The 14,276-nt window shown below is 39.0% G+C and overlaps 1 protein-coding gene across 2 annotated transcripts in view; it reads right to left on the minus strand.

Moving 5' to 3' along the window:
• KDM1A (lysine demethylase 1A) overlaps positions 1–14,276 on the minus strand; it is a 71,871-nt gene that overhangs the window by 4,165 nt on the left and 53,430 nt on the right. For both annotated transcript variants that reach the window (XM_051988288.1, XM_051988286.1), the window contains 7 exons: positions 9,385–9,475; positions 9,015–9,149; positions 8,057–8,130; positions 6,918–7,029; positions 5,614–5,746; positions 3,367–3,554; positions 2,741–2,855 (listed from right to left, as the gene is read on the minus strand). In XM_051988288.1, the coding sequence (XP_051844248.1) occupies positions 2,741–2,855; positions 3,367–3,554; positions 5,614–5,746; positions 6,918–7,029; positions 8,057–8,130; positions 9,015–9,149; positions 9,385–9,475 (848 nt within the window). The remainder of the gene's footprint in view (positions 1–2,740; positions 2,856–3,366; positions 3,555–5,613; positions 5,747–6,917; positions 7,030–8,056; positions 8,131–9,014; positions 9,150–9,384; positions 9,476–14,276) is intronic.

Genomic DNA, 14,276 nt, shown 5'->3' on the forward strand with positions numbered 1-14,276 from the left:
GTGTGGCCACTTAGCTGTTTTATGACTTAGGATGGATGGGGATCTAAGTGATAATGAAATACAACCGCTTCAACCAATGTTATCTTCTTCTCACTCTAAAGATGAACTCTGAAGTGCAAAACTTGCTTGTTGTCTCACGGCTATTTAGCAGACAACATCTGAGCCAGTGCCTCAGTCTAACTCGCAGCTGCAGCTCCTGCTTTTCCTACAATTGCTAATTCCATGTATTTATAACATAGTTAGAGGATGAGGTTCAGGCCCTGTCTCCGATGGATCCTTGAATCCTTGACTCCCTCGGCACCCCCTGCTTCTTACCAAAGTGATCAACATCCCTTCCATCTTCTGATAGATGTTCCCACTCTTACCAAGAGGCCAGTCACAAATAATGAGGCCTTCCTTATATATTGTGATGAAAAGCACTAATGGATTTGTCAGTCAACTATCAGCAAATAATTGGTTATCCAAGTGCAGAATACATGTCAGCCACTGTGCTAAGTCCTGGGAATACAAAGAGTCCTTGAGGAGCTGACAATCTAACAGGGCAGACTGCTTGCGGAGAGGTCTATACAAAGCAGGCTATCTGTGGGATAAATGAAAGATAATGGAGGAAAGGAGCTAGAAGTAAAAAGAGTTGGAGAAAGGCTTCCCAGAGAAGGTGAGATTTTGTTTGGGGCAGAGGTGGGAGAGTACTCCGGGATGGGGGATGGCCAGGAGGCCAATGTCACTGGATCAAAGAGCACATGTTGGGGAGTAAGAAGGCTGGAATGGTAAGAGGGAATCAGGTTAGGAAATGTCAAACAGGGGGTTTTGTATTCGCTCCTGGAGGCACCAGTGGGGGTTTGCTGAGTAGGGAAGAGACATAGTCAGATCTGGACTTTTGAAAAAATCACTTTGGTGGCTGGATGAAGGAAGGACTGGAGAGGGCAGAGTCCAGATTCTGCAGACCCACCAGAGATAGGTGACAGGGGGCACATCCTAGAAATGCTGCAAAAAGGTCATGGACAAGCCTTGGGGACAATTTGGATTTGGGGCATAGGGAAGAATCCAGGGCAGCTTCTAGGTTGTGAGCTTGAAGGACTGGGAAGATTGTGTTGTCCCCTACAGTAAAAGGGAAGGTCGGAGAGGAAAGCTACTGAGTCCTCTTTTAGACACATCTAGTTTACTGAGCATCTATCTGAGATGTGTGAAAGGCAGGCGGAGATGTGGGACTGGAGGTCAGCAGCAGGTTAGTGCGGGAGAGGTCAAGCAGCATAAAGGGAGAAAAGAGATCTTAGAAAAGGCAATGGAGAAGGAGAAGTCAGACAGGAAGGAGCAACCTTGGGAGAGAGTAGTGTCCCAAAAACCTGGAGGGAGGAGAGTATAGAGGAGAGAGGGACGCACAGTCCCAGTGGCTGCCGAGGGCTCAGACCGAGGATGGAGAAAAGGCCATGCCATCTGGCTGCTGGTAACTAGAGAGAACTGTCAGTGGGATGCCTGATGGTGAAGGAGAGCCAGAGGAGGCTTTTTTTTGAGGATTTTCACTAAAAAAGGCAGAAGAGACAATGAATCACACTTAGTGGGGATGGAAGGGGGAAGACTTCAGAGTGAGAAGAGACCTCTGGAAGAAATGTAGGTTCAAGAGAGAAAATGACCTGGCGAGTGAACCCAGGTCCTGACTCCAAAACCAGAATCTTTGCCCTACATCGTTGCTCTGAAATGAGAAGGATGCTTATAGGTAAAACATTGATATAAATGTCTACAAATGGGCCAGGAGTCCAGAAACATTTCGAACCGCCTACTCTTCTCTTCCAACGAGAATTCTGTCTGGAATGACAGACATGGGAGCTAGGAAGGCCAAGCACGGCTGGGAGTGTCTGACTTCACTTCAAAACCAAGTGAGGAGACTGCCGAATTTGGGATTGGAAACGACTGGTCTAAGACCCCCCAACTCCACTCAACAGTTCCTGATTTCTCTGAGTTCCAGCCTTCCATTTCTAAGGCCCACGGAATGAACAGGTTCAGGACACTTCAGAGCACAAGGTAAATGTGAAGTGTCCTGTCATCATGGAGAAGAGCCAGGCATTTGGAGCGCATGGTGGTTTTCTACACTTTATCAACCTGAATTACCAGGCATTTATTTTGAGGAAAATAGCCAGGATACTTCCCATTAAGCCAAGTCATTTAAACTAACTAATGTGACTAATAAATAACTAATAAAATGTGACTAAACAGCACCCTGTCTTCAGGGGAGTACAGAACCATTTGTAATTAGCAGTTAATACTGAATTAGAAATAGAGAGCTCCTGCCTTGCTGGCTATGTTCTGGGAAGGTCTCAATAGTTCTCTCTAAGTTCTATGTAGGGCAGGTAGATCCAGAAGTGGGAGACAAGAGAAAGGTGGAGTCTACATCTCTAACAATCAGAGCTGGGTAAGCACAATGCGCCACTTCCATGAGAGGCCATGGGCACTCTTTCCATGGAGGCTGCTCAGTGGTGCCTGTCACAAGAGGGGTTTCTCCCCCACAGGACTTGGACTGGATGAGCTGGCAGAATCTCCCCAATTTCCCCAGTTCCAGTGGGGAACAGCTCCCCAGTAAGACACGACTCAAGCTCAGCTCCAAGGGTTGTATGGATTCTGCAGCAGAGGCAGCTGGGTAAGTGCCTTCCAAGGAGGCAGCAGAGGCACATGAAATAAAGCAGAACTGTTTGTGCCAGCCCTGCAGAAAATATTATCTTGATGAACAAAACGTGAAAGAAATTACCTTTGTAGAGGTTCCAGAAGAGGAAAAGTTCCCCCCTGCTGGCAGTGGTGCTGCCCACGTGACCGAACAAATTGACACTTGGATCCCAGAACACCCGGTCAAAACACAAAACCACCTAGGATGACAAGAACAGGACACAAGGGTTGGTCATGGGTAGCCCTTCCCAACACGGGGCTGCAGCCGGTCTGTGTGAAGAGAATGCCGGCACCCTCGTTTCTGTCCACTCTCCTGCACCCTGGCAGGGCAGAGCTCTGGGCCTTGGGCTCTGAGAATCACCACCTCGCTGAGTTTTCCCTATCTGTGAAACGGGGATGCTGCTATATGCTTTACCTCTTTACAGGGTTGCTGTGAGAGAAACATTCTGTAAAACTAAAATAATCCAAAGTAATTATGGTCTAATCCTGCATATTTGTGTGTGTACTAAGTTCCAGAAGAGCAGGGATTGAATATTAATTACCTTCAGAATATAAAGAAAATAAGACTGTAATTATTACCCCCTCTCCCCCTGTTTTTCCCCTCTCCCCCCCCCCCCCCCCCCCCCCCCCCATTTCTGAACACTGAGCGGGAACTCTGAACATGAGAGGAAGGGGAGAATCAGTCTAGTGCCACGCATGTGAGAAAGTTACCTTGTTAAGGTTCCCAAATCCCATTCTTTGGACCGCAGACGTTTTCCATTCAGGAAGAGGTGGCACAAACTGAACAGCAGGAGGTTGTTGTTTCAGTACACCCAAGGGGAGAGTACAGAGAACAGCATCACATTTATAAATAAAGGTCTGGCTGGTGGAGCGAGTATTCACAGCTATCACTTCACATCCTGCAAAGGTTTATGGAGAAAAAAATAAACAAACAAAAGATGGAGGTGCTCAACATGTAGTACAAACTGAGTCCAAGCAGATGCCTGAGTTTAAGAAATAAAAATACTGTCCCCATTTAACCTAGAGCATCAAATAAATGCTTGACACTGATTGGCTCCTTTTGTTCTGGATAAACAATAAGGGATTACAAATTAAATCCAAGGAAAGGTTCTGAGATCAGTGATTTGCAAATTTTGTGATGATGGCTGAAGGAATGTGTGTTAAAAATTCTTTAATGGGCAGCAAACAGGGATTAAGTTCAGGAGATGGAGTCAGGAAGACCCAAGTTCAAATTCAGCCTCAGACACTTAGTATTGTGGCTTTAGACAAATCAGTCACTTCTTCCTCAGTTTCCTCAACAATAAAATGGAGATCTTAATAGTGCCTAACTTAAAGAATTGTCACAAGAAGCACTTAGCATAATGTCTGGCACCTAGCAGGACCTTAATGATAAGAATGACAACAGTGTATATGGCTCTCAGTGCATGTCCAATATTGTGCTAAGTGCTTGTTTCCTTGATGCCCCTTTAATAGTGTCTTAAGCATAAATAATCTTGTAACAAATATATTTTTCCTCTGTGACAACAAGCATGTACCATGTTTAAAGCATTAAACACTTGTTTTTGTAGTGGTTCAAATCCTCAAGAACACCCACACAATGATTTTGGTGTGATAATAACAGTCATCAAACTGCCATTCTTTTTAATTCTTATAGAATGTTGCACATAAAACATTTATAATTATTTTATGGCTTTATTAATTTTACATTTATAATTTTATAATATAAATTTTAATTTGGAGCTTTGGGGGACAAAAGTTATCATAGTTACTGCAAGAACTTAATGAATAAATCTTAAAAAATATTATAAGTGGCATATTAAATTATGATAGGGATTTATACCTTTTATTGTTGTTGATGTTTGTTATTGAAATATGGGGGAACGTGGCTACCGGAAAGGCATGAGACAGGGTATCATTTATAAAGAACAAAAAGAAAGCCAGTTTGGCTGGATTGCTGATTTCAGGAGGAAGAAATGGTCAATAAGGCTGAAAAAATATACATGAGAGGCACCAGGGAGACAGTGGGGCTGACTAAATAGGGAAATGGCATAGTTAGATCTGTGTTTAAAGAAAATCCTTTTGGCATCAGTGTTTGGTTGGCCTAGGCTAGGAGACCAATTAGCAGGTTTTTGAAATAATTAGGCAAGAGGTAATGAGAGTATAACCTAAGGTGGTAACTGTTAGAAAAAAGGGGTTGTGGATGTGAGAGATGCTGTACAACTAAAAATGGCAAGATCTGGTAACAGCGTGGTAGGTGGCAGGAAGCAAAAAAGGCATCTCGGATAAAGTCAAGGTGATGAACCTGAGACTGGCAGGATGATAGTGCCCTCAATAGAATTAGGGAGGGCAATAAAAAGAATACATAGGACATAGGAATAAAGCTCAGGGAAGAGAATGGGACTGGATTTTTACTTCTATACACACAGAGATCATAATTAAACTGATGAAGCAGGTAAGATTTATCGGGAGAATAGACACAGAAGAAGGAAGAGTGCAGAATGAAACCCAACCCAAACTTAAGAAGCAGAATATGAAGGATGAATCAGCAAAGGAACTGGAAGAGTGGTCAGATAGGTAAGAGAAGAACTAAGAAAGAGGAGGAAAAAAAGACTATTTTGTGAGGAGGTAGTCTGCTATTAAAAAAAAAAAAAAAAGATTATCATTTGGTAGTCAGAATTCTGCAACAATCTTCTCTGAAAATAAAAGAGCTACAGTGATCTTGGGTGAAAGAAACCACAGTCCCTAGGCCTTTCCCCTTAGTGAGATCTATCAGATCTCTCATTCTGATAGCATCATTTTTAAGTGCCAAAGTCCCTCTTCCCCCACATGATGAAGCAGAGACCTAGACATCTGCATAAAGTAAAGGGAAATATTTTCTCCATTCACTAATAAGTACTAAAGCATATAAAACAGTTATGAAGAAGGAAACCCCTTATGCCCTGACTGAAGGGGACTTACCAGAAGCTGTGTAGCGCACCTGTCGAACTGCTGTATTCAATTTAATGTCCAGCCCTTCTGCCAGGGCCACTGGTACACACGAGTAACCATTCCTCACGGTCAAGTGACTTCCAGTAAACTCAAAATCATCATCCTAAAGTGAAGGGGAGAAGTGATATCTTTAGACTTTCACAAAGGAGAAAATGTCCTCTTTTACCAGAGAATAGCCATTTACTTGTACCACACTCTGCCAATTCTAAAATAACTAGAAGTCTGTTAACTCTAATGGGAGAATTTGCCAGTGTCATTGAAACAGTAATGCTGTTACTGGAGAGGAAGTGAAGAACAGCCAGGCACCTTAATGACTCCAGTTGGCAGACAAACTGAAGGCAATAAGTGAGATCTGTCCCCTCTCAGCTAGTGAGTAATACACATTTGTTACTGGGATACAGCTTCTGAACCTCCTCCTAATAAAGATGGTGCTCTCTTATACAGAGACATACCATGCATGAGGAGGAATTACGGGCTAAATAACCTGCAATACTATGTAACCTATAGTTTCATTCTTTTTGGCCTTGGAGCATCTTTGAAATTCAGGTGAGGAGAGCTTCTTGTCCAAAATACAAGTTGACTGAAGTGGGAACAAAATCAGTTCCATTCCTGAAACATACTGACTCCCCAGACAAAGGCGGCACATGGCTAGGAAGACACAGCCTAAAACACTTCTCTAACACAGATGTTATCCAAGAACCCTGGTTTATATAATTAGCAGAACAACATAAAGGTTATGGATTGGCTTTGTTCTTAACTGATCTTGGTCTTTTGAAGATGCCCTTTTTTAACTTACTAGAGAACTTAATTGTTAATAAAAAAAACATATTGAAAATAGTTCTTACTTGCTTCAGTGTCTCTGAGTGTACAAAATTCCTGTTAGGAGAATGTACTCTATCCTTATTTAAATTCACTGATGGAATCTGAAAAAGCCTACAAGTATCATTTATATAAATTTTATATATATAATATTCATTATTTATATAAATAAGGAGAATCTTCAGATAATAGAGTGTCTACCATAAGGTAAAGGCTGAGAACATTTAGGTATGATGCCAATAAATAACAATTCAAAACCTACTTACAGGGGAAAACTATGAGAAAAAATGAGAAGAAAGCCAACATTTTCCTAGAACATTAGGGAAGAATCTATGCTTCAGGGTGGCCATAGGAAGGTTCTTTCTCCAGATGTAATACAAGGGAGTCTTTTTCTGGCTGGTTTGTCTAAACAGCTATAATCTTTAAAGCAACATATAACACAGGTGATGAATTACCTGGTCCCAATGTTTAAGGGAGAGGGTAGACAGAGGTGTAGCATTAGCAAATTCGAGATTTGCAAAATGCCAATCAAGGATCTGCCTGTCTCTTGAGGACAAATACACATCACTGCAAAACAAGAACAAAAAGAGGCAATGGTTAGAGCAATTCTCAGGTAACTGCCTGATCTTGGTGCTTGGGGCTGACCCTTCAGGAGAATGTCTGTTGTTCCTGTCCATCTGATCAAACAGACAAAAATGTAGCCTTGGACAGAGAATTTGAGTCCAAAGAGATGGAGTCATGTCTTCACTTCTCCAGCTCTCCAGTTTCTCACCAGCTGTCTGCTTCTCTCACATGGGTATTTTTGTCCCTAGCACCTGCTGCCTCGCACAGTGCCACTTCAAATACTAACTAGTGAGGGGACAAAGATCCAGGCAAGAAGGAAGACCTGAGACTGAAAATAATTGGGTGACCGTGGGGTAGATGGAACCTTCAGCCTTGAAAGGAGAACAGGGTTATCATACCATCTCCCACCCAGGGCTGATGTGAAGAGAAAAGGAGATATATATAAAGCATTTAGCAAACTTGAAAGGGCTATATAAATGCTGTTATTACTCTTATTCTTACTTATTACTTGAGCTACCTAATTCACAGAAGGTATCATGAAGGGCATATAAAACTACAAATCTTAACTTTGCAAATATAACTAGAAACTACAGTGTTACTTTCTTTTATAATAAGCCACTTGTTAGACACTTCATGCATACTTCAACATAAATGTATGTAATAAATATCATTCAGTCAACTAAGTTGGGGATTAAACAAACATTAATTGAGGGACACCACATCTTTTTATCTTCTATTTTCATAACAAAATGAAAACCTCATATTCTATCATTTCCTTTAAAAATCTACCTGAGAGTGAAAAAAAATTAAGGCCACAAGTCCAAGCATTAATGTATACACAAATAAATACAAATGAGCATTGGCCTTGGAGTAAGAAGTGATTGGATCTGAGGGATGCTGCCTCCTTTACAGAATACGGGCCCAAAGCTCTGAAAACTGCTGTTCTGCTTATAGCTTCTCGGTCTATAAAACACCAGGATGCTGGCACTTTGGCCACATGGTGCAGCACTCTGTGAACATGGGTCCTTACCTTGGAGGGTTGGCTTCCAGTTCTTGTAGCTTCTCTTCTAGTTTTACCTGTGTTTCTGCCAGTTCATCATATTCCTAATCAAATCAAACATAAGCACAGTTTATCACTATATTCTCAAGATTATCATTTCATGGACACTGCCCTTCAGGAATGCTGTGACTGAGCAATCCAACCCTGAGTAATGCAACCTTGCAGGGCTGAGCCATTTGGCAGTGGGCAAGGCTGTTCCCCAATAACAGCCCTATACTTGGGTAGAACTTCCCAGTGATCAGCACAGAAGATGCTGAATGAATGCTTACTGACTTGACTTGAGAGCCTGAGCTCTGTTGGCACTTCCTTTGAGAACTCAGTTAAGGTTGTACCATGGGAAGGTTTTTACAAAAACTATGGTAAGATTATCAATTAGTTAGTGACTTCCAGTAAACTCACACAGAATATAACAACAATAAGATCTTGCTATAGTCTAGTTAGTCAGGAGAAGTAAAAGTCCTTGGTAAAGATACTGTGCTGACTGCTATGATTATGTGGTCAACATTAATCTCATTACTGAGATTATGATTAATTTACAAAAGTTAGTTGGTTGTTTGAGAGAGAAAGTCTTGCCTTCTAATTTAATCAGAAACAGGTTGGAACTAATGAAGGAGATAAGACCAAGCAAAAGATAAGATGAAATTGGTATAAATTTAGAAGAGAAGATGCTATTGGATAAGAATAATAAAAAGAGTAACCATATAAGCCTGGGTAAGTCATTTCCCTGCTCTATATTTCTTCATATATAATATAGGTCTGTTTCCAGTTTGATAAGGCTATAAATTGGAGTAGAACTAAAGTCAAAGAAGGGACAGACAGAGCTATTGGGGGTTGATGGAGCTAAGGATGGGACAAGAGGGGTCTCATCGCCATACCATGAAATACTGCCAAGTTTTCCCTAATTAAGCTCAGGGAGTCGATTATGTACCTTGCACAGTGCTGTGAGATCCCGGTGTTTACTTTTCACAAGGAATTCTGCGGTAATATCTCGAGGTGGCTTTACTTCTGATGCTTCTTTATATTGCTGATGCAGCTCTTTAATCTTTTCTTTCAAATTCACCATCTATGAAATAAAATTGTTGCAGAGTGAACTGCTACATCCTGAGGTCATGTAACTGATGGTGAAATCAGGAATTTTTTCAGGTTGGCAAGTGGAGACTGGGCAACCTTTGGTTGGGTATGTCAGAGTGGGGGTTCTTTAAGATTTGGATCAGGAGGCTACTAAGGTTCCTTCCAAATCTGAGTTTACATACTGTAGGTCATGACAATTTCAAATAAATCACAAGAAAGAACCTCACCTTATTAAGAAGTTCTTTCAATTCTTCCTGAGTCTTTACTATCTTCTTCCAATGTTCGATCTGCTCATCTTTCACATGCTTCTCCTGTAACCTGAAGAAGAGATCATGAAACTTAAGTACCCAGAACAGTATTCAACTCAGCATGGGGCTCAATTGTATTTTAACATTCAATTCAATTAAGTCCTTACTACATGAAAGGCATTATACTACATGCTTGGGAAACACAAATAGGGCAGGATATTATATTTTTTATACTGTGAAAGCCCACCCATATTCTCTTAGGTTTTCAATAAAGACACATAACCTCAATTTGTGCAATGAACCATTCTCAAAGATTTTATAAAAATAAGAAAAAGTTGGCAGGTGTTTTCATGTTTGTTGTATCTCTTCAATTACCTTTTATTGAGTAGTAAAAAAATATTTTGCATAGTCTCTTCTGTTCTTTCACAACATTCCCTCCTTTATTTTGAAAAAGGACCCTCTCCCCCCATTAAAACTGGAATGGCAGGTGCTTTGACTTAAATCCAGCCTTCTTTTCACTATATTTATTATAGCTGCTGCTTCTGAATGTAAGAAAGAAATTTCATATATGTTTGAAGCATTTCTTCTATTATTTTTCTGGTAGTAAGCTGTAGAGGGCTAGAACTCTGAAAAAGTGTACTTAAATCTAAGATAGCAGAGTACTTAAGGCTAAGTACCTAAAAATGTGAGATAATGGTTCTATAAATATATACTTAGATGATTTGGTGATGTGATAGCTCTCCTCCTGATTGTCGCCTGCTGAAGGTGTTGTGGTGAGGTAATGACCTGCTGAATGTGTTGTGGTGAGGTCATCGTAGGGAAGGAATGGAAGGCTGAGGGAGAAGGTCAGAGTCTCTCTGCCGTAGCACACTCAGCAGGGAAGACTTCAGGCTCCAGACTCCAGAGTCCAGGATCCATCTTTGATGAGCCAAGTGGCAGCTTGCCTGCCTCCTTCACTTCTCCTCCTAAAGACCAAGGACTTTGATCCTGACTCTGACTGATCCTGAGGCCCCCCAGAGAGCTAGCCTGGACATTATAGTAAGCTAACAAGTTTTGTTAATATTCTATTCAATCATTTAATCATCTGAACCACAATGACTACTGTCATTTATTAAGGGCTTCCTATTGAGAGAACTGTGGGAATTGAGTGAACCAAACTGATTCCATCTTGTAAAAATAACTATTTTGAAACTTAGACTGAATTTTCCTGAAATTTTTACCTATTTGCTAATTAGGGAAATTGAATGACAGTCTGTTTCCCATCCAGAAAAATCTATCTGCCCACCTTTTCCCCTTTCTAACTTTAGAAACCCAATTTCCACCTCCCAAGGAATGAGTTTCCCTTAATCTTTCTTTCAATTGGAAATCAGATTACCTAATATTGTATCCTAGTTAATGTCTTGGTTAATTATTTTTCTTTTATTGAATAAAAATCTGTCTCCCCTTAAATTCAAGGATCCAATGCCACATTGAGGAGTCCATGATCTGATTTGTTGTGCAACTGGTATATATTGAGCTAAGCTTGGAAGTTTAAAACTTTTGATTCTTCAGTTATTTCTTATTTCACTCATTACAATTTTAGGCAAAGACATTTAGGTTGAGGATGCCTGACATAGGCTTTCAGAAACTTTGTGGAAAGTTGCTCCCAGAAGTAAGACCTAAGCCCCCACATCACTGGGATAAGTATCTGCCAGGATGGTTTACTCCTACCTTGCTTTTAAGGGACTGATGGGTTCTGGCAATAGTAAAAGATTGAAGGATTCCTCCTTGGAAAAATTTTTGACACAAGATCAAGGGAAGAGAGCATAGTTAAAAGATACCCCTTAGGAAAATTCTTAATGGAATTCTTAGGAAAACAGGAATGGAGGAGGTGTCTAAAAGACAGAGCTCTCAAATTATGCTAAGATATATTTAAAAATCCAAAAATGTCTAAAGTTTGGTCCAAAGAAGACATTTTCAACTGTTGTTTTGGAAAATTGTGTGCCCTCACTTTTTCTATCTTATCATTTTGTCTGTTTTTATGTCTTTGTAAAATGCTTAGCAAAATCTTTGTCTTGTGACATATTTAGTATTGTTGGTAGATTCTACTACCTTGAAATATTTCTAAGAAAAAATGCAGCCAGCCAAAAAAGACCACTTAAAATTTCAGCCAATGAGTTAGAATGCTGGAGATAATAAAGTTTTAGAGTTTCATACTTGAGACAATGATATTAAACTCTCTGTCCCAGTAAACAGAAACTACTTAGGTTTACTGAGGAAGATTAGGTTAAAAAGAAAAACAAACAAACAAAAGACCCCTGAAAAATACTGTTATTTTAGTCCTGGCCAAGTGGGGATTACAGATATAAAGTCAGGTAATCAAAGAAAGAAAAACTTTTATTTCCCTGGTTTGTAGAAATTTGAGGTGATATAAATGAATTAGAAATTCCAAATTATGGTAACTGCTAAAAAACATCTTAGTAGATTTTGAAGGTTTTGAGATAAAAGAGATTGAAAATTAATCAGTAATGAAGACTAACCATTTTAATATTATAGGAAAGAACTCCTGAGACTTTTGGGTAATTCCAGGAACTCTCTTCTCTTTTCTTTTTCCTGACAAGCCACTTAGGAGAAATTTAATATATGCTGAAATATTTTAGTGAGTTTTGGGGTACCATTCTGAAGGATTTCTTTTAAGGAAAAATAAAAATTAAAATCTGTAAAAGTTTCAGGAAAAAATAGCACTTAGATCATTTTCCTCCTTAAGATCGATAGAGCTATTATAGTTCTTGTGTGATGAAGGATAGGTGCAGTTTGAAAGTAATCCCAAAGAGAAGAAAAAAAACTGATTATGCGTTTTGGAATTTAAATGTTATATGAAACTCAATTAGCTGCCTCTTGCTCAAAAAAGGCAAGAAAAGAGGGCTCTTGTCTTTTTCTTGACCATGAAAAGAAAAAAAGCTTGCTTAAATCTGGAAGCAATTCAAAGATGAGTAGAATGTAATTAAAGAATAAAAAGGGGGATTGAAACAGAAAAGGGGCTTGAGGATACCCCTAGGTTCCCATACCATTCCCACCATTGTCTGAGTCCAGAATCCTGTTCTGGATAACAGGGATAGATATTCACAATAATGAGGTGGGTGGGAGTGAGAAGTGACCAAGAACTAGGAATGTCTTTTGGGAAGGCTGATGTAGAACTTTCAAAGCTTTATCTAACAAAATTAATTGTTTAGGTAAAAGAAAAACAAGATCATCAAATAAAATGAGAATGGTTCCTAAGAGCCAAGAAAGGTAGCAGCATTGCAATTTATCAGGGTTGTGTAAAATTTTGTGCTAAACTGCAAAGGAGAAATTCTATGGAGTAAAATTAGTTATTTAGATAGTTTGGAATATGAATAGGAATACAGTATTCTGCCTCTGAAAGACCATCCTGGGGATGTATTTTCCAGTCTTTGGAACCTTGCAAGCTCCAAAACAAGGGGACTGGAATGAGAGGCTGCTACCTGGAATCTGAGGGTGCCTATCTTTTGCCTGAGTTAAAATTTAAAAGCCTCAAGCAAAGAGAGAGTAGGGATATGTTATTAACACAAAAGAAAATGAGGTGGCCCTTTGGCTAATTTTTCAGAGAAAATAAAAAGTTTATGGAAAAGTGAAGTAATGTAATACTATGAACCTTGAAAAGTGAACTAAATGTTAACTCTGGGCTCTACTTTTTAAAGCACATTTAATAATTTACCTTATGTAATAATAAATAAAAATAATAATTATAAATAGTAATTTAATAATTCTGGAAAACTGACATTTAATTTTGTGGTTGTAATTTATGTTTGACTTGGCTGAGATTTTCTTATAACTAAATTATGACATGGTGATATACATTTTCCTATTAACAGTGGCATCAAAATGCAAGAAAGTATGGAAAAGGTCTGAATTACATTTAGTCTCAGAAATTTATTAGACATGTGATCTTAAATAAGCTATCTTACCCTTGTTTACTTCAGTTTCCTGATCTGTAAAGAAAAAAATAATAGTACCCCCTTCTCAGGATTGTTGTGAAGATCAAAATGATTTTTAATGACTGTGCCATTATAAAACTGTTAAATAGTTATTATTTCTTTGATTATACAATGAGATGACTCTATACCGACTTAAATTTAGATGTGATTAGTATAATCCCCAAAGTGATAAAATACATGATTTTTAAATATAGGACATGTGGAAATGCTATTGGTTGAACTGACCTCATCTTGACTAACAAGTTGTTTCATGTTTTAAAAACAAGATTTTGTATATGACATTGCTATGTTTCTAAATTGTCTTATTTTGTGAAATTTAAGAAACCTTTTCAGAACATTGTTAGACAAATAACTTCTCTTATAATCTGGATGCTGTTAGATTATGAATTGGTGCATTTTGCAAAATCTAAAATTCTGAAATTTGAGAAGCCAGAAACTAGAAAACAGGATCCCCTCTCCCATTCCTTGTCAAAAAGGGAGAGAAGGGGGCAGTTAGGTGATGCAGTGGATAGAACACCAGCACTGAAATCAGGAGGACCTGAGTCTCATTCATTTAACACTTCCTAGCTGTGTGACTCTGGGCAAATAATTTAACCTCAATTGCCTCAGGGGAAAAAAAAAAGGAAAAAAGGGAGAGGAAGGGAGATATTATTTATAAAAATTATAAAAACAAAGTGGTTTAAAAATGTAATTTCAGTACATTAATATGAAACTAACTGATATTTGCTCTATATCTGAAATCACAAAATGTGATTAGTTTTCATTTATAAATAAAGGATAAGTGAAATATAAATATTAGGGAACCATGAGAAAATTAATATTCAAGCGAAACTCTGTTATTTGAGGTAAAATTGTTTTGAGTTTTGATTACAGGAT

The sequence above is a fragment of the Antechinus flavipes genome, chromosome 3, assembly GCF_016432865.1.
Source record: "Antechinus flavipes isolate AdamAnt ecotype Samford, QLD, Australia chromosome 3, AdamAnt_v2, whole genome shotgun sequence".
Lineage (NCBI taxonomy): Eukaryota > Metazoa > Chordata > Mammalia > Dasyuromorphia > Dasyuridae > Antechinus > Antechinus flavipes.